We start from the raw sequence: 25264 nt of genomic DNA, 5'->3' as shown, positions 1-25264 counted from the left end.
GATTTGACTTTACTCTTCAGGAGGAAGAGAAAACAAAAACCAAGTCTACCTACTAAAAACTGTCCCAATTCCAAAGGAGAAAACCCCCAAACAAACAGAAAAGTAACGTTCCACAGCCGTCTGTGAGCACAGCCCTTAGAGTGCCCAGCAGGGACGTCAGGAAACTTCCAGAGCCCACTCCAATTTACATCAGTGCCCAAACAGCAAGGTTTGAGGAAATAAATAGCAGATTACAAAATATATCTCAGCATTTAGTTGGCAGCAACACCAGGAAGCAGAATGACATTTTTAGGGTTAACTAACATTTGCAGCCCTTCAAATGAATGAATCCATGGTTTCTCAGGGTTACCAATAAGACCTGAGATTTCAGTAACTGCTTTTTAAACATATGCCTTTTACCGTCTGTTAAGATATAAATTATGTTTAACGTGTAATAGGTGCCTTTGCCTGAAGATTTTTATATTATTTAAAAGCCTACTGGTTTTATCTGCAGTGGCTTGCAATGAAATTCGATCTTGGCTACATGCTCAATAATAGTATGAAAAGTACTATGTTCTCACTCCACTATAAAACCTCTGAACAATGATATCCTACCTGTAGTATACTTTCATTGTATATTTTAATAGACCCACAACTTCTTATCATATGCTTTCATTCATTATTTTAGACAGAAAGTTTAAGAGAACTTTTCAAAGTATCTCTGTCCTCTTCCACTGGGCAAATACTCATTTGCCTCCTCACCTATGTAACAATGAAAATAGTAATAGTAATAATATTGAACACCATCCTCCTCCTCCCACTGCACTGAGGTCCTCAAAGAAATAGACTACAGACACTTGTACTAATCACTGCACTAAAAGAAATGTCACAAAGAATTCCGTGCAGGATTTCACTTAGTCCTTAATTCGTTGAGTGTTGCAGTAATGTAACTGGAGGTGCTTATTCTCACAGATGTGGATTCCAACAACTTGCTATATCAGGCTCTTAGAAGACTAACTAGGAAAAATAAAGTTAAGATCTTCAAAAATATATAAGAAATGTTATTGAAGCATCAGCTCCAGAAGAATGTAGGAGAGGTGTAACAGAAGATATTTTATCTTAATCAGCTCTACTACAAAGACTGGAATGGAACCATTCGGCTAAACAGAATGGCTTCTCTGACAAATTCTACTTAACGTGAAATAAAATTCTGTTCATTTCAAGGGAATATTTACAATATTTCAGTTTGAGGGGACCTATAATGATCATCTAATCCAGACGATCCTCAATCATTCTGCCAAAGCAGGTAATTTAGACAAATATCTTCAGTCTATTTACAAAGTAAGCATACAGAAGGATATATAGTCTCAAAAAAATTAGGAGTTACAGAAACCAGTATCTTTTATCCTTTGATCTTCCATTTTTAATCTGAAAACCATCTTTTATTGAGAAGGGCTCAGTTTGTGGAAAATTATGATTCTGTAATTGGGAAGCAAGGTTCTATAAGAAGCTGAATCTGATAATACCAATGAATCTTTTGAACAGTCTGAATTCTAAACTGTCAAAAAACACAAAACCATGAAGAATATTACACTCTGATTGCTATCAAAGGAAGCCAAACACCCTGAGGAAAGGAAAAAAGAATAATAAAACTGCTAATAATCAGAAATTGTGTGTATACTGTTTCCCAGCAGATTAATTTGCTCAGATTTCAAACCAAGCCTGGCAGGAAAAACTTGCCTGTAATGCTACAGACACAACACAGGAACTGTTTTGACAGGCTGAGAACTATACATTTTTATTTTCCTGAGCATTCTGCTACTACATAATTTCAGGTTTGTCTGCCAGGATTTATTTAGAGGGTAAAACAAATCTTTATCATAAAAGCCTCATCACAAAACTTGTTAGAATGCAATGCTTTGGGAAAATGTAAAACAGAGCAGCTCGTCACATTTCAGGAACTTGCAGGACAAGGAGGAAAAAGGATCAATAAGTAACACTATGAGAACAGAAAAAAATGAAAATCAGTGCTGGCTGCTGCACCAGCCAGTGTTAACAGGCACCTGGAGCACAGAGCACTGCACTGGCAGCTGTCTGCACAGAGCAGACCACAAACGCAAACCCAGCATTTTTTAAATTTAATGTCTAAAGGAAGAAAATACACAGTCATTTGAGCCCTAGTCACTAATATCCAAGTTATTACTTATTCCATATTTTACACCTAACAACATGAGAAGTCTCTGCACGAAAGTGTCTTTTGTGCAGCATACACTTTAAAGAGGGAATTTGCCACTTACTGAATTTCACTTTTTATCAGCCCTATTCTAACCGTATGAGTAAGTTATAACAACCATATAACAATCAAATCAATCAAAGATCATCCTTCACCAGATCTCATCGGACTATGCAAAAACCTGCTGGTAACCATTTTTTAAATTCTGGAGAAACACTAAAAATTCTAATGGATGCAAGATTACTTCTAAGGTCATTAGGTCAGGACAGCCTTTCTGTAAACATGCTTTGAAAACATAACGACAAAAAGAAATGCCATTCTGCCTCTCGTTCCAGCTGTACACATACCCAACTGAATGAGTACATCTGTCATGCCATCCAGCTGTCTTGGCACATTTTGAAGACATCAGCAAATCTCTATGCCAGCTGCTCCAAATGCTTTCTTGTAGGTACCTTTATTTGGTAATAACACACGATCTCTGTTCTCCTAAACCTTCTTTCAGGGAGTTACATAGAACTACAATAAAGACTTATTTCCCACAGCTTTATGAATACGTTTGAATAGACAAAAGATCTACAATCTGTTATGTTCCACTGCTAATTTTATTGAAAGAAAATAATTCTAATTAGCATTTTGTATCAAAACGGTAATAGCAGACTTCACTATTTCATTACCTGAGTGAATGATTCCTGGTGAGATCTGGTTGACGCTCTTGTAGAATTTCAAAGATATTGGGCTGCCGCAAAAACGCAACAATCTTGTCATTGTAAGCTGGAAATATCAATGAAAATACCATGCTGAAACAAGGAGATACTAAAATGCAGGACTGCATTCTTTCTCAGTTTTGAATAATGACAACAGACTTCATCTTCACAGTTTTCAGTTCAGCAGTATCACGTTAATGCTTTTTCACGTAATGGTACCAATTATACTATCATTTAGTGAACATGCTTCTTGATTATGAACCAGATCTGACTGCGCGATATCCTTCCAGCTGTTAACAGCCCTAATTTTCTTAGCAAATTTTATTATATTTTATCGCTCTCTCATCCTAGCTAAGGTCAAACTAGAACATTCATTGCCAGAATAAAATTGCAGGGAGCTTGGTTTTCACTACACTGAAATCCATTCTAAACCATTAAACAGTCACTGGAAACACCCATATCAAGTCCTCACTAATTGCTGAGGCTGCAGTGTATGCATGCCATGTCCATGGTAGTGGGAGGGTTTTAAATTAGCAGAGATTTTCAAGTAAACATGCCACAGTACCAAGAGCCAGTTACAGTCAATCGGATTAATTTATCTTGTTTTAGCACAATGTGACAGCTGTTAGATTCAATAAGCTAAATTCTGTTCTTGGTGGTACACAAGTCAGTAACTTTGTGTGAATGTAACTGAGAACAGAAATTAAGCTAATGACTAATTCCAAGCTGATTAACACTTTCTGGAATCCCACCAAAATAGATGCCCAGAAATTGTACAAAAATCACTGGGAATACATGGAATCCGATTAGGACACAATTTGGCTCACTGCCTTCAACTCTTCGTGTCACTGCTTAGAGTAAGTGAGCTAGGACGATTTAACATTGGTTTTACACCGGTTATTTGGTTCTGCACACACACTTTACGGTATTATTCCTGCAGGTTGCAACCGAACAACTGGAAAATGCTGATGGGCAGAAGAAATCATAACAAACAATACCCTCCACCCACCCCAACCACATGAAAAACACAGCACACAACACACGTGGTCATGGAGAGCTTCTCTGAAAAGGGGCCATATGCTGACATACCCACTGGAACCACGTCCTGGTACTGAGCTCTGCTGACGGTATTAAATGTGCTAGATGGTCTGGGCAAAACTGGTGGTCCTGAATGACGGGAGTCCTCTCCAACCTGAAAATGGGTAAGACCACAATGAGTGCCTCTATGCCAGCATACATACTAAGGTGCATAAAAGTGAGAACTCATAGGTCTTAAAATTAAGCATGAATGTAAATGCTTCGCTTGATCACCATACTCAGTAACCACTGCAGCAGGAATCAGCTGTGTTATATGATGATTATTAGTCAAACATTAGTAATCTGAGTCTATTAATATGAAGATACAAAACTGACTGAAAACTTATTGCTATTTTTAAGTAATAGTGCCATTCTGAAAAGGGTTTAAAAAATTTAAACCTGGATTCCTTCAGAGAGTATTTTGTACTTTGTGGACATCTTTATCCATATCAAAAGCTCTGAAAATCAAATTCTACTCCTTCATTAGCACCTCCATTATCTGTGTGCATGAACAGTATTTCCCTAAATCTGAACCAATAACAAGTTTGTGGCTGAAGCAGAAGGAAGCAAGTTCACATTCAAGCAGGACAAACAAGTCCAAAACTAGTAAAAATACATTTCCTATAATCATCCAGTAAAATTGTTCTGATGTTTTTTGTGTTCACATTCTGGAAGTAAAAAATGTTACATATGAACATTTTCTTTAGGGTAGAACCACAATGTAAAAGTGTTCCTGGTAGCATTTGTGATGTCAGGACAGCTTCTGCAATTTCCTGTGTGCTGAAGCTTCAGACATTTCTGCAGTATCAGTATTTCGTATTTTACCTATACAAAATATGTTGTTCAACTTCTTTTGCATCCTCCTGGACTGTAATGTTTACTTTTCGGTTCTTCTGCCTACATGTAATGCTTAGCATTTGAACTTCACTTCCAAGCTTCAAAGATCTCTAAAACATCTAACTGCAAAAGATCAAATAATTATACAGGTTGTTTTTAAATCCTGTCTCTGAAATCACAAAAATGCAAAAGTCCTGAGACATCTCACAAGATCTCTGTGCTCTCTGATAACATGCTCTCACAAAGAAAATGAAAAATTCTTTTCTGTAGGCACTGTGCTGGAAAAGGAATGCCATTATTATTAGCTCCAGCTTCACGCTGCAGTTCAGCTTTAGCTAAAAAGGCATTCCTTAGACTGGTTCATGCTTGCTTTACAGCATCTCCCTATAAAAACTGGGTCAGTGGCTTCAAAACACCAAAGTTTGTGGCAAGGCAAATCCAAAGAAAATATTTTGAGAATTTTTTTTATTAAGTATTCATCTTTTGCAGTAATAGTTCCTTGACGCAATGGTTTTAAAATAGGAAAAATAGCTTCCAATACACAATACTTAGGCCATAAGTGCAGAACAAAAAGTGATGCTCAGACTTATATACATGCATACAAAAGAACATCATTACATCATTAATCCCAGAATGGGAATACTGTACTGAATTGCTACGTTTGAGATTCCAATCGGGAATTATACTGCTATTCATTTCAAATTACAACTGTAACAATATCAAGGAAATGCTTCTAAATTACATGCAGAAAGGAATTTTCTGTTTAAGGAATTTCGTATCTCAAAACTAAATTTTGACAGGTAATCAGCACTGTGTATATGCAATATATGTGATGACTTCCAGTTGGCATGAACGTCTCTTTTTAAGTGCAGAGCTCCTGCATGCTGCTTATTAAAGAAAGATAATTTGAATGCATATTTGGTAAATTAAGACAAAAAATTATTACCGCTCTGTTATAATTCAATCACAACAGAAGCACTTGCTTTACCCTATCGAAGGTCTAGACAGCTATACGAGGACACTTCTAGCTTCCCCGCCTGCTGTAAGACATCCCTGCCTACATCGCATCACCAAAGTGAAAAAAAACACTATTTAAAACTGTTTGTAAAATAAAGTATTATGGATGACTAAACCGCGTTTGCACAGGATGTGACAAGACATGCAGCCAGTGGCATGGCACTCGCTGCATCTCAGTGGAAGCCCCGTTAAAGGAGTGGCAGAGAAGATTCATGCTTGCTCTGAAACAGATCCCTGGTAGAACTTTACCTGCCACAAGACTGAGCAAAAAAAGGATAAATCAGAGCATTTATCCTGCCATTCTAAATCTTACTATCTTTAAATCCCATCATGGAACACCTCTCCTCTGAAATGACAACTTATAGCCAACAGTATGGAGGTTAAATAAGGCCTAACCGATGTCTAAGTCATTGTACATACAGTTGCTCACGAATAAAAAGAAGCTACAACAAAATAGAGACTGATGGTAAAAATGGCCCACAGTGACATATCAACAAAACAGCATTTTTCATGTATTTGTTTAGTAAATAGAGATGAAATACATATGTGAATGCATATAACAGTCTGATGAGCCTATGTGGGGTAAGGTTGTTTTACACTTATTAGGAGTTTGGCACTTCTAGATGTATATACATGTGCACATTTTTTCTCCCCTCTTATTTGCAGGGTTGTATCAACATACGTGGCAGACACCATGCCAGACAAAAATACATATTTTGACTATGAAAGACAGGATACAGATACTGGTAATCTGTAATCAGATGCTCTCCTGTGGTTAAATGAGGTTACTGCGTTAAAAGTTAGAGAAACTAATGTCTGACATTTCGCCTCTGGAATCATACATTTTAAAAGCAGCAAATGGCAAGCAAATAATAAATACTTTCAGATGAGTACCATACCCTTACAAAAGTATCATGCTCCTCACAACATGGAATTGTGAGTGGAACGAGGTGAAAGAGAATGGCCCTAAAAACCCTGCAGTACCTGAAGAGAAGGGGCAGATCCAACTTACCTCACCAGCGCTGTGGCTGCGTTGTCTGGTCAAATGCTGCCGATGGACTAATGCACTAGTGGGCCTGCTACTCTGCAAGGGAAGCCGGGGGTCAATGAACGTGGTAGTGCGGGAATTGTGGTCAACAAAGAAAGCCTGAGGAAGGAGAAAGAAGAAAAAATTTAAAGCCAATACTTTTTTCAATATGTCTGAGGTTAATGTCTATCCAGGATCTAGGTTTCATTCGCTGATGTGAGGCTTTGGAAAATCTTCCTCACATTACTGTGGCTTGCATTTCGCTTTGGCAGAAGAAGGATAACCGTTTTCCATTTCACCGGAGGGATGAATTCTTTAATGTCTTACTTCATTCATGTCTATAAAGCCCTTTGAAATTCTCATCTGACAAGAATCAAAAGTAGGAAGTTTTATTATTATTGTCAAGAAAAGAAGACTTAAATGTTCAATAAAAGTAATCCTGGTGTATTCTCCCTTTCATTTCCTTATAAAGGTGTAAAAGGATTTCATTAACTGGCAAAAAAACCCATCTCCTTTTGTGAACTATTTACCACATAATTATGAACACAATTGGGTGTGTATCTGACAAGTGGATGATTGCATCCTGTGATAAACTATGATTACAGCCCAGCAGGTATTTTGGCCATCCTCGTAATACAATAATGCTAAGTTTGCTAACCTTTAAAAAAAAAGTTGGTCAGGGACAGAAAAATGATCGCAGTAAAAATGTTTAAACCAGGCAATTGGTGAGAACTACCACATATTGGCCAGTCAGCCGTTTGCTAAAAGCAAGGTCACAGGAACATGCGTCCTGGAAAATGAAAACCTCCTACAACTCTGCGCAATTTGAACCAAAAAGGTTTCTAAACCCTGACATTTAAACTCAGTTTCTAAGCCCTCAAATTTAAACTTTTTCAAGTGTTTGTGTTGTGCTTGGAAGCCAGCACTGTTCTATTTCAACACATTTTGTTTGTTTCAGCCTCAATGCTGGAAACATGTAGAAGCAGCAAAGAAAAGATCCTGGGTTTGAACAGGAGAGTTACAGGAAAGTGACATCTGGTTTGCGGAATCAAAGAATCTGGACCAGCGGAGAGGTGGTTGGGGACTGCAGGAGCCATTTTTGTGTTTGGATACCAGTGAGGTACTTTGACCACAGTTTCATAAACAATGCAGTCCTGCGGTGTCAGCAAAAGAAACATTCTCATCTTCCCGATCCTGACCACTTGTTTCGTCCCTTGGGCTGCCTGACCCTTCCTGCCTTGTGCTGGCACAAGTGTTTGGGCAGCCACGCAGTGAACCCAGCTGGGGAGCTGGTCCAGGCTAAAATTATCCTCTTTTTGTACCTCCCCCTGTTGGTTCCTCTAACCCCAGTCAGCCCACCAGGGATGAGAGAGGAGTAGAACTGGTTCTTTTGGCAGCGACATCATACAATATTCATGAAATCACTGTTTCAGACCGCTTGGTATAGCTAGACCAGAGAAAATACAATTCTTCTGACTGCTGTGAAGGCAGGCAGACAAACCAGTGTGTCATGCCGTACAGCAACTAAATACCAGTATGGATAGTGCTGGGAAAAAATGTTCGTACTTCCATTCCATACTCCCAAGGAAGGAAAAGCATATGAAGGAACACCAAAGCTGCAAAACCTTAGAAACGTTCCAGAAAAGGGCACCAAGCCTCCTACAGCCCTTACAGCAATCATCTGTACCTGTAACCTTTCCTTGCAAGCAAGGAATCACTTTACTGAACAGTAAAAAACAACTCTGCTTTGATCATCTGACATAGCTATAGATATGCAAGTAAAATTATTTGCTCCACAGTTCAAAAACTATAGAGTGTATTCAATAAATACAATTTTAATCGCAACATTTGAGCTTGCTGCAGGACTTGTTCACCTGCAGCATAAGTGTATAGATCAGAGAATATGAAACCAGTGGGAAAGCAGAATTAAAGTCATTCTGGGCCTGGAAGAGGCTTTCTGAAAATTTTGCTCCTGATTGATAGGTTTATTTCAGTTATTAAACAGTGGTTGGTATAGGGTGGGGTTTTTTTTAATATCCCTGTATCTACTATTTTATCTAGTCTGTTCTATCTGTATTTATAAGATGTGAACTACTTTCATCAAAACAAAAGCTGATGAACTTAAGTCAACACTATATTGTAAAATCACTTAGAAAACAAAAGGTACTGATTCAGAATAGGAGGAAGTATGACTTAAAGTTGTGCTTCACAGTTCTTTGAGTTAATGCAGCAATCTAACATTGCATGTAGTGTTCTTTAGCGTTATATTTAAATAAACTAATCAGTTTAAACATTAAGTTAAAGGCAATCATGTCTTATTAAACATGAATGCTTGCAGGCCAGCTAGTAACAGCCTGCTCTAAAATAAAGCATACAATACTGCTTTGAAGCTTTGGTGAAAGCAACCATCGGATTTTCAAGGCTTGGGCTAATCTGGACATTGGCACACAGCTCAAAATACAACGTGGCTCAGAGTCTCCTCTCAAAAAAATTCCTCTCATAACTCCTGTCTAGCTATAATCCATAAATCTGTGATGCTGGAAGAGACTTACATAAGATGAGTAGTGCGAAAACTACATTTAGCCCATTAAACACATATAGTTGCCCAAGTTATCTTTCCAACTAAAGTCTATGAAGCTTACTAAAATACCTCTTCTTCCTATTGAATACATTAGTAATCAATTACAATGGATTATTTCATTGTAGAAAGGAAAAAAAACAAACAAAACACACCCCAAAAATAAATGCTCTACAATAGCTTATTATGTATTTGCATATCTTGCAGAGATCTAATTAAAAAGTATATACCTTTGCATCTGGCTTTAAAATAAGCACATGTGCTTCCATGTGGCAGTGAGGATATGAACTTTAATCGTGGTATAAATGAAATTAAGTTTATTGAGTGAAAGTACAGCTTAAATACCCTTGTTTGCCCCGTTAACAGCTACGTTAACAGCTACCCCAATAAAATTCCACTATTGAAGTTTCCATGACTACAGAGATAAAGAGTAATGACTAGTGTTAGAGATATACACCTTACCTTCTTATTCCTCTTTGCTACAAGTTCCTACATTCCTTCGAGCACTGTTGGTGATTCCAAGGTCTTTTAAGCTAGCCAGCAAACTTCAGAACAATGGGCGCTTGCTCTACATTTGCTACTAATATCATGGGCATACCAAGGCATCGGCCACCTGCATTGGTACCCGCACGACAATGGAATCCTTTATGCCTGTGCTGATTCAGGGGCACAGTCTCCTCTCATCGAGCTCAAACTCATACATGCTTTCTCCCATACTTACACATATTGCACAAACGCACTGGGGTGCTTATCGGTATATACACGTGTGTGCGCATGTGTATGCAGCAATGCAGAATTTCAAAGCTATCAGACTGAGTTGAGCTCAGAGACCTTCCTAACCTATATGATGCCTCCTGCATCATACAGACCTTTTTCCAATGGCCTTCTGCCTTCCTGCGGTCAGTGACTGATCAAGGTCCATCTGTAACGCCAATCAGAAACTACATCCTAGTTCCACCAGACCTTTCAGGGAGAACTGCAAGACAAATGGATTTATCTTCTGTAGAGGATACACAGAGTAGTCAGAGGGGTGGGCTACTTGGCTTCGCTGTGCAGCACTGAAGGGAATTCAGAGGTAGGCAGTCCCCACTTGATGTTGGAAGACAGACTCCGAAGAGAACAAGCAACCAGGACCGCACTGACATTGGGCAGTATAAAGTCTACTAGTCAGCACTGTCAAAGAGAGTCAGAATGGTGCCTCGTGAGCAACAGCAATAAGCCTCTTACTATGATATACTCGGAAAAATAAAGGAAAACTTTCTCTCAGTTGGAAAGAGAAAGGAAATATTATTATATATTGTGGCACAGCTAATTTCTACTTTCTTCCCTTTAGCTTCAAGCTTTAATAAAGGCAGATCCAGTTTCAGTTTGGTGTCATCAAGTACTGGTTTCACCACGTACTGCCCATCATCTCTCTCAAGTAACAGGCTTTTCTACTGGCCACAAGTGCCACTTGTGGCAAAGGCAATTCAACATAATAAAAACAAACAACACTGAGACTAATTCAAAGTGAAGAAATGCCAGTGGGGATTTATTCCACGCTTCCTCTTGTTGATTAATGTTGTGGTAGCATCATTGTTACCAAATACCAAACCAGAAATCCTAAGGCCTAATTCTCTCTACAGAGCGCCTATTCAAGCCAATCGAAAACTGCTGTGTTCTTCAGGAGAAAACTGGCCTCTGAAGAACTGAACAGAAAAAGAATGACTTAAAACTGAAAAGAGCAAAGGAGGCAAAGAACAGGATTCATATAATTGCGTGTTCCTAACTGCTTCTAATGAAAAGAACACAGTACTTTCCAGAGTTACTAAATTCAGGAAAGAAACAACCCTCAAGAACTTTTTCGACCCCTCAGTTTAGAATCTGCCTGTAATCTTTTCAAGCCTCAAGATCATTATTTATATGGACACTCACCAAGACTGATAAATATAAGATCTGAGAAGCTTAATATTCCCGCAGTCCTAAACAGGACTTCTCACACGATCTGACAGCCTTATCACTTACTCACACGCTAATCACAGTCTATTTTTAACCCTTCTATCTTTAATAAAGAAATTCATATTCTGAACAGTGAGGATATGCTAGTTTAAAGCTACATTAAAATTAAATTACTACTATAAAAATGTCTGGTTTTTGATTTAAAAACAATTGAAAAAAAAAACTGAAAAGTGATACCTGTTTTGAAAAGCAGTAAGACTTGCAACTATTCAAGATGCCTGTTAATGAAACTTAGTACACAGTTTCTCTCATGTTAACCAATACCTAACCAATAGAGTGATCATTCCCAGAGCCATCCCCATCTTAAGTGCATCCATTTTATCTCAGAACCTGATGACCACTGGACCTACTTAGTATTTGAGGATTCATTTAGGAAAATCGTTAGCTATTAAAGAAAAACAGTGCAAATAATGTGCACTAATGAACTCCACAGTGAAAAGGGGGGGAAAGCCCTATGTAAAAGCCTGACAGTTATATTTGACAGTTAAACAAGAAAAAAGCTAATAGAAATGTTTCAACAATAACTAAAGAAAATTCAGTCAATAACAACAAAGTGACTTCACATCTAAATTATCTTAGGGTTACACAGGCATAACTTCAAAGAACTTCATTGAACTGCCTGCATTTACATATCAGATAATTCTTTTCAAGAGTATTAAACATCCAAGGCAATCTAAGCAACTTATTCCCTGTAAAAGGCTATAGATTTTCCAGCAATTTTCCTTGTAATGATTAACAACCCCTTATCAGTCTCCTTCTTCTTTAATATGATGTTTTGTCAGCACAGATGAGAAATTCCAATCTTCTTTTGGCAAAAGCAGGATAAAAGGACGTGCACCTTTTACATCTGGAGAACTATGTACTCTTATACTCTTGTTAAGAGCAACCAGCTGAGCGCTGACCATTGCAACATCCAAGACCAAGCACTCAGTCACACGCGCATTACAGTTACCTTGCCCTGATGGTCATGTTTCATTTCCCAACCTCTCGGCAGCTCCAGCTGTTTGTTAGCAAACATATTGAGGAAGCCCACCAAATCACGATTATGCTGGTAGCGCTCAAAGTGGTGGGTGTCCCGCCGGACTTTGGTGATCATGTGCTTCAAACACGTGTTATTTGTAAACATGCGGTAGGCACTCTGAAAAATAAATAAGAAAATACTTTTAAAAGATAAAATTTCTTCTTACTACAAAAGACAACATTTCCACCGTAAATAAATCATGTAATCACCTATAAAACCTTAAAAATAATCCAAATTATCTCCAATTAAGCCACAACAGCATGAAATAAATGGTCCTCTTCCTCAGGTTTTGGGGTGTTTGATGTTTCTTATTTTGCTTGAGATATACAAAATTTCATAATTGACTCAACTTTAGCAAAGTGTGAAATATATTACAGATTGCCTTCACCACACCTGTCCCTGGAACTGTGAAGAATCCTATAACATTAATATTTCTTTAAAAGTAGAGATTTCCTAGATGTTCTCTAATTTCTGGAATAATGAGTCAAATGCAGTCATAGAATACAACAATGGAGCTCATAAGGTTTCCTGCAGGACAAGCTTGTAGAACTTATCACAAATCTGCATAAATTCCATCTATAGAGTTCTCAAAAGTACCCTATCGCTGCACGTCCATGTGTAATTTACATTATAAAATTAAAATAAGAGAGTAAAAGCAGAGCACTGAGGAAGAGGGAAAACTTTAAATAAAACAGGAAAATAAACAGTTAATGTCCTACACTCCAAAAAAACTCAGCCAACCAGAATCCAAGTCTTTCTCTCTGCATTAGCAATAGACAGTACCCACAATATATACCCTCCTACAGCACTATGCTGACGCCTAAGCCATTCTGTGCCCCTACATGTCTGCTCCCTGGCCAGAGGTCTTTTCCACTTTAGTCCTGTTTAGAATCATAGAATTGTTTAGGTTGAAAAGGACCTTAAAGATCATTAAGTCCAACCAATTTCATACATTCAAGATAAAGCTATGTAAGCTAAGCAGAATTATTGTGACACAGGGAAGCATATATATCAAAATCATATATCAAAACCAAATTAACATTGACCAGTAATTTAAAAAACAGTGAATTATTAACAAAGGTGCTTGCAGAAAAAAAATATTTATTCCACTACTTCTGTTTATACTTTACATCCCATTACACACAGGAAATGAAACGCTGAAAAAAAGAGAACTATATAAGAAGCAGCACTGAAGAACAACAAAAGTCAAAAAGGAAAATATGCATTAAGATTTTTTTTTTTCTTCAGCATAACCTCTAATATATCCTGAATATATGCCATGCAATCTGAGGGAGACAAATCATCCCATAAGCAGAAAAGCGATCTTAAGAAATAAGCATCATTTCCATCCTTAGAATTGTCTCTCCATCTCTGCAAAGCACAATAGGAAAGCTATTGCTTTGATAAACAAACGAGTTTTGTATCACAAGAAAGATGAAGAACTGTGAAACACAAAAATTGTAGAAGCTGTAATGTCAACTAGGACAACGCTGATAGCCCACTAACTGCAAGGAATGATAACGAGTGTGTGCGTTTAGCTTCCCTATGTACTACCAATATTTTAGCATCAGACACTGAGCAATACATCTTTGTACACAAGACAACTGTACTCATAAAGCAGGTATATGCCAAAGTCTTTCAGCTGTAGGTGCTATACTCACAGGGTTAGAATGCAGCACTGTGAAGAACTCTGGGCTGATAAGGAATTTCACAGGGGGAGACTGGAGCAATAAAGTAAGTCTGGATCTGGAGGTAGAGTGAGGCAGCATGTTCTCTCTTCGAAAATCTGCCAGCAAAGTGAATGACAAAGACTTTGAATAATAACCATCACCAAAACACCATTGCAAACAACTATATTGATTTGATAAACAAGAAAAGCACCAATTGTACAATTATCTCTGATTTATTAATTATTCTTCACATAAGTGTACCTGGATTTCTGCTAACGTACCACTGAAATTCCTGAAACTATCACAGGTTTAGTTTAGTAACATTTACTTTTGGCAAACAATCATTTAAACAACAACAACAAAAAAATCACATCCAATTATTTGGGTTACCAAATATGTGTCATAAGATACATATGTTTCATAAGATACAAAAAGGTTCCTGTGGCACACCTACATTGCTGTACTGCAGCTGTAAGCTGATAAATTATTTTTAAATGAGAACTAATGCATATAAAAGTCACTGTACACTTAAAAATGTTTAAATCCTCCTTTAAAAAAAAAAACTCAAAACACAACAATAAACAACTGCCATTAACACAGCCCTGATCCCGATACAGTACTTAAGCAGCTTATGTAAGTTAAGAAACAGGTTGCCAAGGAAGTACCTGCCAAGTTTCAACTTCCAGTAAACATTTGGGTCTTCTCCAAGCAACTATAAAGTGCATTGATTTTTTCAACAGTACCAGGAACTGAAAATACATTCTGAATAGAGTTTGCTAGGATGTTAAAACTGTTCCCCCCATTATCTTTGAAAATCAACAGAACATGTGGATGCATATTTTAATGTAAGTGAAAGTGCAAATTTGAATTGAGTCTGCAGTGATTTTACTCCAAAATGTATGCCACCTTCTACATTTCACAGTTTCTTTGTTTTATATATTGCAGTATTTGCACACTTCCCCATCAAATGAACATTAATCATGCAGAACATAGCTACCACGGTTATCAAGGAACTGTTATCCACAGGCAGAAAGAGGAGGAAAGAGGCAGTGAACATGAATCTAAACTGAGGGAAGAGCAAGAAGAAATTAAAAAAGATGAGGAAAAGAACAAAGAATAAAATTCTAAATATGGATGGATAAACACTATGGAAAAAAGGGGAACAGGGGAAGTAAAGATGTTTATTCTAAGCATTAGAGGAAACTAGAAAATGGAAGGGTAATAAGCGAAGGAAAAGTAAACAAGAAAGAGGATTTTTATAAATGCTTCTTAAACAATATATCCCAAGCCCTCTCACATGAAGCACGTCTATGAAGCGACAGCAGTGTGGCATAAACACTCCTGAGGCTACGCCTGACTACTTGGGCTGGGAGTGTCTTCCAGGCATGACTGCGGTTGCATGTCAACTCTGCATTGGTACAAAACTTGGGTGTACACCAGCCACTTTTCACGCAAATGCTGAGGCATGCTGCAGACAGGTCCCTTGTCATAAACTGGGTAATCCGGAAACCAGAACGCGTCACTCAGATCATGCAATTTTATACTTTCTTCAAATGTCCTGCCTATATTTTTACCCTGTCAGGTACAGACAAAAAAACGCTCTGGATTTCACATCCTTCTCTTCAGTGCATTGAATAGGCTGAGCCATGATCTTCGAAAACTAGTGAAAACAAATGGTTTCATTCTCACCTAAACTTTCAGGGGTGGAAGCTAGGTTCTGTCTTATGTCACTCTCTCTAAATCACCTAAGAGAAGAGTGCTCCCTTTAGAAAGAGGGGAAAAAAAAAAAAATCTTTTTTTAACCTGCATTAGAATGGTGGAAGTCCGTTTCTTCTCCAGCTCCATCTACAGCATTTGTATGCTCTTCAGGCCTGTCATTTGTCATTGTTCTTCGGATGCTCTGGTACCTAGGGTTAGAAACTTGGACTTTATATATAGTATATGATGACTACGATCCAATTCCGGCTCTGAGGGAGCCTGCCCATCATCTCTGCCATGTAGGTTAATATACATTCACATCTAATTTCTGCATTAATAGCCTTTTCAACTTATAAAAACCATTACCAGATTATTTTTCAGTTACCTAGCCTACGAACATGGGCAGAATGCAAAAGCCTTAGAAGCCCACATGCAAATCAAACGGGATAGCCCACATAAAAATAAACACATACGGCCAGATGCAGTAGCAACTGTGACCCTGGCTTTACACTCAGTCTTACAATGGTGAATGCAGTTTTGCATGCACATAATTTACAAACAAGGGTACTTCTTACCGGCGATTCAGCTGCTCCATCTGCTGTATGGAATTAGATCTCTGGAGAATCTGTGGGGCTGGGGGGGCTGTGGGTCGCTGCCATGTTGTTGTCCTGTTCACGTGGTCCACGTAAAAAATCCGTCCATGGCTGTCAATTCGAGCCTCCCAGTCTAAATAGCAATAAAACACTGTGAACTATGGAGAGTTTGCAGTTTATTTGTTTCTTTATTTTAGTTTTGTCACTTTTGTAACTGGATCTATTGTTCCGAGTTTCTATTTCTCTTTTAACAGGGTCACTTCAGCACAGAACTTTCTTTATGAGGGGTTAAGAGACATAGTTTTTCCCTATTTTATTCCATGAACCAAACTCCCACTGTAGTTAAGGTTCTGTGGAATCCACATCCAACAATTTCTATTACTTTCTCTATTCTATTTCCCACTTATCAGTAATTGTCTCAGAAAAAAAAAAAAAAAAAGAAAGAAAAAAAACGCCAAAGCAGTACCAGGATACCTAGTCTAATTGTCTTGGACTGAAGTATTTCAAGATCCTATCTCTGAGGGTTATTTCCAGTGAAAAAGGCCAATGGATAGGTACCAAAAGCCTTGCAAAGCTTGACACCATCATTGTTTTCCCTCAGGTAGTAGTAACAGTAATAAAACAGATCCCAGTGCTCTTCCTGGGTTTACACTTGCCTGTGTAAGCAGACCTGCTAGAGGACATGGGCAGTTAAATCAATCAAACTCCTTCATTTACTAAATACATGTTCCACAATTGCCAATTCTGCCAATCTCATAGCAAATTCAACTTCTTGTGCAAGTGGTAACTACAATGCTGTCCTCTGGTTTTTCAACCCAAGCTACAAACAATGCTAACATTGGCTCGACCATGGAGACACACCAAGGGAGCAGAGATGAAGGTGCTGGGACCTTTCCCTGCCCACAGCTGGCCCCTCAGTGCTCAGCAGAAACTTGGTGCGTCACAGCACCTAAGCCTTAGTTTATAAGCCTTCTGGGTCAGAAACACTGTCTGCCAAATAACTGGTTATCAAATGAGGAAGATATCAAGACACTGATCATGGCTGGAGGCTACGTAATAATAACAACAAAAATTACAATATTCTATTTACAGAAACAGATGCGCCTGATGTTTGGGCACTAGCAACTGCAGAAAACACAAATCATTTAGCACATCTCTTTGAGAGCTCAGAAAGTTTCTAGAAGAGACCTTCTATACTGCAAGTCTAGTCACCATAGTAGCATTTTAAAAACCATTGGCAAGTAATCAATCCTAAATGATCGCTGTTCCACAAGAAAATCAGGCATAAATAGAGTCTTGATGGCAGAGAAGAATTAAATTCTACTGTAAAGTATTTAATACAGCCTTAAAACCGCAGGTTTTGTTACTGTATGCGTCCTATGACTTCTGTCAACTCTTGGAGGCAGGCAAGTGGCTCACTGCATCATATTGTAGGGCCTGAGCTCACTCAAAGAGGGAGAAAAGGCAGGTTTTGAGATAAACTCAATGTGTCATCTCCGTGCGACAGCTGTGTATTTTAGCTGGCCACAACACAAATTATTCTTCTATCTTTATGATGAACAAACAAAAGAGCCTGTTAGTGTTTACAGTGTTTCTAGCGTGAAAAAGAGCTATGTAAGAAAGTAAGCTCAGAGGAAGAAACGAAAAAGCAGCACAACAGGACAGGACTAAAGAAAATCATTTAAGGAATAAATTTCGATTCCGGAAGAAAAAGATCAAAATTTTATATTATGCTGTAAACTTAGAAAACAAGTTTGAAAATAAACAAAGTTACATCAATGCAAAGCTTATGGCGTGATCACAGTATACGCTATTCAAAATTTAATACATTTGAAATTATTAAAAAAAATCATTTCATTTATATAATAAAGAAACAATCTAAGATGTTTCACACAACCATTCTCAGTATAATGTTTCCATTTTTTCAAAAGAAAAAAAATAACTGAAACAGCTGTTCCTGTGCAAATGTCCAGTTTTAAAAAAGTAGTACCTGATGAATTAGAAATACTCAAAATTTTTAACCAGAGCTTGTAAAAAAACGCAGAAGTATTCCTGGAAGGGCAGAATTGTTCATTGGAGGGGAGAATATATATACACTCACACTATAAATATATATACACACATTATAAATATATATACTATAAACATATATATACACACTATAAATATACATATATGTGTATATACGAAAGAGTCAATTCATGAATTCATTAGTCTGTTTAAATGTCAAACACAAAATCACTGTATTATAGATAAGACTTTTCTTGTGGTGACTGTATGCCCAATACTGACACAGGGTCACCATTTCTGTAATGTGGTGTTACAGGAGAGAGGCATTTTCCCCTGCATTCAATTTTAAAAACACAAGCTTAAACACTCAGGCAATGACTTCTAAAGTAAAGCACCTGTGTCAGTGTCCTAATGGACAAGGATATCTTCCATTAGTCAAATAATTGTTAGTCAAATGCGTTAGGAAAAGCTTGCTGAATGCAAAATGGTAATCCATCAAGGCTGTGTGGTCAAGCTTCTTTACTGATTTTTCCCTAGGAATACTGGAATTGGAACATGATGTTGCATGCTACAGGCAGAAATACTAGATAAATATTTCAATCCTTCTCCTTGTTCTTTAACTTCACCTACACACAACTGAAAGAAACACCACTTTTGCAAAGATTTGGCAGTTTCAGATTCTGGTGAAACAACAACTAGAATACAACCTAAATTACATAGAAATTACAGTTCATAAATCAAAATTGTGTCCTAAATGTTTTTTTTTCTGGTTTTTTTTTTTTTTACTGTTTAAATTAAAACTGTTAGATATTGAAAAGCAGAAATTTGGATAGAAAAACTGAATGTAGGCAACAATTAGTGTTTATGATTTTGTCCAAATTAGCAAAAGAATGATCTACATAAAGATTGCATTGCTCTTTGATTAAAAATGGGCAATGTGTATATGCATGCTGATACGTGACTGTGCAAAATCCCAGAAAATGTTATAAATGTTAGAATATCACACAGCCAACCTTTTTCTATTAACACTGTTAACAGTTTTTCCAAGTAGTTATTGTAGTGCACAGTTTATTGTAGTGCACAGTTTGCTTCTGAAACACAACAAGCAGTCTATGTATAAACCTTGGTACAATAAAAGCTCTCTCAATGCATTTCTCATTTATTATACTGATCTCCGTTTCCCATAATATTCTCTGCCTTTTTTAGTATTAAAGTGATAAAAATGCAACTGAAATATGTGTCTTCCAGGCACAATTTTGTAAAAAATAAGACTGGTTTATTGAGGGAGTTGATTAACTTTAGAATCTGCACACAGAACTAATTTGTTATATGCACTGATTACAACAGAAACAGCAGGGAGCAAAACCTCCTCATCACCCTGGCCTTCCAATACAGTTTTATCTGTATTCTGCTATCAGGCTCCTTCCAGTCACCCTCTCCAATTACAGAGCAAACATAGTCCTATTCCATATTGTGGAATAAGGATCTATTAATTTTATATTAGATATCTTAATTCCTGACTCCTTTAAAGTAATAAAGCTTTGCCACAGACTACAGTGGGTCTGAATTTAACATTTCTTTGCATTTTTATTTCCAAGTAATGTTTGCCTACTAGCTGCGTAGCTTTTTTTGGTCCTTTTTGCTTTGTTAAAATATCTAAAACTGAATAGATTTTCCCTGCCCCAAGTTTAAGCAAGTGAATCAGTCCAACAATTGGAAGCAATGTATCTTTAATATGCATTAGAGAAATTACAATTTATCTCTCAATTTAGGCTCACCTAACTGTTGCTTAATACTCAGGCTTATTTTAATTCAAAATAGTCTTCGCACTGCCTCAAAAAATGCAAGGAAAACACAGGCACCTTTCACATAATCTGTAGAGATTAAAGATGTTATATATTTCTTTGCAAATCATCACCATACAGAAGTATTCAAAGATTTTGGAATGCTTAGCATCTTTCCCTCTAAGTGCCTCGTAACACCTCACTGCCCTACCCACGTGCACTGCATACTGAAAAGGTAGCATCGCGCCGTCGTACTTCTCCGCAAATGTCACTTAGCAAGTAGAGTACACACCAGGCATAATTATCACAACGCACCCTGACAGTTTGCAGACTGAGCATAATGCCTTTTACAGAAGAGCACTAGACTTAACCATCGTCACTCCTCACTTAAAGCTTCTCAGCTGTTTATTCTCAGTTCTCACATTTGAAAAAGAAATGTAATGAGATCTCAGTAATGAGATCCACCAGCCTAGCCCCCAGTTAAAGTGTGAAGAACCTCACTTGGTGGTAGAGCCTCATCCACTCTCTGGTACCGGCTAACATCCTGACGCACCGAAGGCAGCGACCTCAGGGGCTGATGGCCACTGGCTTGAGAACCTGCAATCAAAACACCCACAAATTATTTTTTCAGTTAATACGGGGAAGCCCTAGAGCTGCCTCCACAGTAAACAGGACACACTAAAGCTTGTGCAGGACTATGATATTTTAGGGTATATCTAATAGTCATCTATTTGGGGTGGGGGGGGGGGGGGGATAAGTTATATCTACAGTTCTGGGTAAGTGCACTATAGTCCTGGTCTGAAAAACATCACCTCTGCAGACAGGCTGCATTTGCCTGTGACCACTGGAATCCAGGGCACAAAGAACTGCATGGCCTCAGCCATATCCCAGCAAGAGACAAGGACAAAGCTCCACCCGGTCACCACAGAAACCTGCTTTAAGAGTGAGAGGTGAAACTGCCTGTTGGCCTTCCCTGCTGCACCTGCAATGATCTGCAAAACACAGCACAACCCAACATCTAATGAAAAGAGCGTTGCAAGACCCTAGGAAATTATGTGAAAGGACATATTGACAGTACTTGAAATAAATACCAGAGTTATTCTTTCCAATCAAAGAGCTGTTGATGAAGAGAAGAAATTATTAGATCCCAAGACTTCTGAAATACTATGAAAAACACACATTCAGAAATTCAGTTTGCTTGTACCAACTTGATTAAATCCACTTCAATCCCTGAAGAAATTAAACAGTTGATACATTTTGAAATGTCCTTGGAAACAATCCATTAGGGACATATTTCTACTTTCAGTAATTTTAGTGAGACAGAAAATTCTCAACTGTTAAAACAATTTTACAATTAGTAAGAATTTTACAGTGCTAACTTCAGTAACATGTTCCTCTCCTCCCATGGTTCCAGCTGAGCTAGGATGTGTCTACACAGATAAGAGACTGGGAAAGAGAAGATAAACAGCCAAAAGCGGGACTGAAAAAAATATTCTTTTTTTTCCTTTCTTTCTTTTGATTACCCTTATGTTTCAGTGCTAATATATGTGTATATTTTCTTCCCCCTACAAACTTGCCAAAGAAAAGACACAAATATAAGTTTTAGTTTGCATTTCACAGTTCTGGGATTATTTTCCCCCCATTACTATTTCAATTAGCAAGCAGGGTAATACTGTGGAATTCTTTCGTCCTCTTCATCCTCCTTCTCACTATTCCCTCAAGAATTAAAATATATCCAATTTCAAAATAAACATGTCTTGGATATTTCAGTTTTGGTTTTTTGGTTAAATCAAAAACCCCAAGAGTTTCTTGATGAAGGGAATACATCTCAAAAGAATAACAAGAAAATGAAATTGAGAAATAAAGATCTTTCTTTTCAGATGTTACATTTTTTAAAATATTTTTCACTGGCTACAGAAAGGTCGCTTCAGAAACTGTCTCCTGCAACTATTACCTCCAGTAGCTCCTTCGACTTGTGCTGTGGCACCCTCACAAGCTGCTTGGGCTCCTTCAACTTCTTCATCCTGAGACTGGCTATTGGCAGCTGCTGCCTGCAGGTGGCTTCTTCTTTGCCAGATTTCTTCTGCTTCCTCTTGGTCTTGTAATTCACCTGCCTCAGCCTCCTGTACTTCTTCCTGAGGTAACTGTACCACAGGCAGAGAACCAGAAGCACTTGCAGCATCCTGCGTTTCAGGACCTGGCTCAATTCTAGCCACATCTGTGCCACAAGCTCCCTCTTCCTCCTCCTGAGAGGAAAAGGCTGGAGTCCCAGGAAATCTGGCACTTTCAAAAGAACACCGCATTTCAACTGAAGAACGCCGCACAGTTGCGCTTTCATTGCAAGAGCTGTCTGCCCCTTCCACGTCACTCTCACCTTCTGGCCGGGTGCTAGCCTCACTGACGCTTTCCGTGCGAGCAGGATCACTCTGCTCAGTTTCTGATGACATCTGGGAAGGTTCAGACCCTTGATCAATGGATTCTGTTTCACTAACACCCCTTCTGCTCCCAGCAGCAGCATCTGCGGCTCCTGCATCCACACCGCCAGGAGGCTGCTCTGCCTCCTGAGTGGTACACAACTCACTACCAGCCTGGTCTGCTGGTGTTTCACTTTGGGAACCCTGCAGACTTTCACCCTCTGATAACTGTGAAGGTTGAAGCTCTGGGAGTGTTTCTTGCTGGTCATCAGTTGAAGGCAAAGGAGCTTCAGAGGCTGAAACATTTCCATTCTCTGCAGGCCCTTGCATTACCTGATCTGATGAGTAACTTAAACCATTTCTTTCAACGTTTCTTGTAGCACCATTAAGCATTACTAAACCACCATCATCTTCCAAAGAAGACGGAAAGCCCAAGTCTTGATGTAGCTCATGCTCCTCTTCATCTGAGTCAATGTGAAGCATAGCATTAAGTCTTGTGTCAGTAGGGAAGCTACTCCTCAGTTTTGGGGAGGCTCCACGTGGACGCTCGCCACAGGCAGACGTCCCAGGTCTGGGATGATTATTGTGTTCTATTGCATCCAGATAGTCATTTAGTGAATCCTGGCGACCTCTGGTAGATGACGATCTTGAAGCACTGTAGGTCAACTCATCCTGGTCTGTTTCTAGAGTTGTACTAGTCCTTAAAGCGTGTCTTAGGATTGATGCTCCAGAAGATTCCTCAAGGACTGGACCATTGGAACACACTGTGGATGTATCGTGATGTCCTGCTGGCATGTCCTCATCATCAGAGGGGCTGCCCAAGTCTCCGTTTACAGAGTTCACTCCTAGCAAAGTGCCAACTGTTTCTGGTGAAGCATCTGGAGAGACACAAAACCTGAATGTGAAACATAACGCAGCAACAGACAGTTCATTCTACTTTCTCTGCATCACGAAAGTGGTATCAAATACACATCTTTCAAGATGTTTGCTTATTTCAATCAGACAACTAACAGAAGAAAATAGAATTAAAATGACGGAGGCATCTACAGCATTGTAACAGCAGTGGCAGAATTTTGTGTGTATAAGCCTATGCTATTTTGTAGGATATAGAAAATTTAAGAGGTGTGAAGTACAAGGTCCAGAGGAGGACTACAAAGATGATTAGAGGGCTGGCGCACCTCCCAAACAAGGACAGGCTGAGAGAATTGGGGTTGTTCAGCCTGGAGAAGAGAAGGCTCTTAGAGTGACTTTCCAGTACGTGAAGGGCCTACAAGAAAGCTGGAGAGGGGCTGTTCGCAAAGGCCTGTAGTGATAGGACAAGGGGCAATGGGTATAAACTGGAGAGGAGCAGATTTAGACGAGACATAATGAAGAATTTCTTCACCATGAGCATGGTGAAGCACTGGCCCAGGTTGGCCAGGGAAGCTGTGGCTGCCCCTTCCCTGGAGGTGTTCAGGGCCAGGTTGGATGGGGCCTTGGGCAGCCTGGTCTGGTGGGAGGTGTCCCTGCCCATGGCAGGGGGTTGGATCTGGATGATCTTTAAGGTCCCTTCCAATCCAAACTATTCAATTATTCTGTGACTTTCAAGGACTCCTATTATGCTTTCCAAAGACAAAGCACTGCCAAGCACCTTGACAAACTGTCAGTAAAAACAGCCTCACAAACACAGAGCCAGTTTTCTACAGCACCTCTCTGATATCCAAAAGTGTGGTTTACAGAAAGTCAGTCACTGACACAAGTTGTCATTACACCCTTAGCAGCATGCAAACCACCATTTGAGATCACATGAGGAATCAACAAATCATGTACAGATATCAAATTCTATACACAACCTTTATTTTGACTTATTTTATAGGACTTTCCACTGTAAAGAATGAAAATCCAGTTAGGTAAATGAGATATTATGTATGCTATGGTAATAAACATGAAAGGGAAATGAAAATACACCATCTCATTTGAGAGATGAGATGGTACTCCCCATATGGAAATTAAACAGACACAGAGTTGAATAATCCAGTTGGAAGTATCTGTACACAGCTGCAAAACACTCTACAGTAAAGCCAGTGAACTCAAGTGCCTGACACAAACAGGACTGAAGACAGCAGCATTCTTTTAACGGTGACAGAGCGAAAATAGCAATGAGATACAGGACTACAGGGCTACAAAAAAGGGCAAGATGGTTGTACCAAGTTAAAAGACAGAGCAATATCTCACTGCCAAAGAGATTATACCATGACTAATCAAGAAAAATCTAAGATTATAAACATGTAAACAGACACACATGATGTGATAAGCATGAAATTGTACCAGCCATGTTCTGCTGGTTGCCTTCAGAAAGGAAAAATGAGAACTAAAACAATTTCCTAATGGAAGGATGTATTCTCATAGCCGTAACAGATATTCTTGGCTCTAAGTGGGACAGAGTCCTGTAAAAGAGGGAAGGACAGAGTGATCTGCATGTACACTAGCAGGAGAGGGGAGAATCCTACTAGCAGCTGCTTAACACAGCCAAAGGTGTTACAGAAAAAAGACGTTACATTGTGGAGAGAAACCATTAAATTGATTACCCAACCTATCCCATAAAATGAAATCCATAAGCATTTAAAATCTATCTAACAAAATAG

General features: G+C 38.6%; 1 protein-coding gene across 5 annotated transcripts in view; it reads right to left on the bottom strand.

Moving 5' to 3' along the window:
* HECW2 (HECT, C2 and WW domain containing E3 ubiquitin protein ligase 2) overlaps nucleotides 1-25264 on the bottom strand; it is a 175476-nt gene that overhangs the window by 36298 nt on the left and 113914 nt on the right. For 3 of the 5 annotated variants that reach the window (XM_054070636.1, XM_054070638.1, XM_054070641.1), the window contains 9 exons: nucleotides 22178-23518; nucleotides 20728-20823; nucleotides 16415-16565; nucleotides 15945-16048; nucleotides 14133-14257; nucleotides 12403-12588; nucleotides 6860-6994; nucleotides 4006-4108; nucleotides 2887-2983 (listed from right to left, as the gene is read on the bottom strand). In XM_054070636.1, the coding sequence (XP_053926611.1) occupies nucleotides 2887-2983; nucleotides 4006-4108; nucleotides 6860-6994; nucleotides 12403-12588; nucleotides 14133-14257; nucleotides 15945-16048; nucleotides 16415-16565; nucleotides 20728-20823; nucleotides 22178-23518 (2338 nt within the window). The remainder of the gene's footprint in view (nucleotides 1-2886; nucleotides 2984-4005; nucleotides 4109-6859; nucleotides 6995-12402; nucleotides 12589-14132; nucleotides 14258-15944; nucleotides 16049-16414; nucleotides 16566-20727; nucleotides 20824-22177; nucleotides 23519-25264) is intronic. The other 2 variants (XM_054070637.1, XM_054070640.1) reach the window with 1 other exon arrangement.

This window comes from Cuculus canorus, chromosome 6 (genome assembly GCF_017976375.1).
Source record: "Cuculus canorus isolate bCucCan1 chromosome 6, bCucCan1.pri, whole genome shotgun sequence".
Lineage (NCBI taxonomy): Eukaryota > Metazoa > Chordata > Aves > Cuculiformes > Cuculidae > Cuculus > Cuculus canorus.
This window is presented reverse-complemented; position numbering and strand designations above follow the sequence as displayed.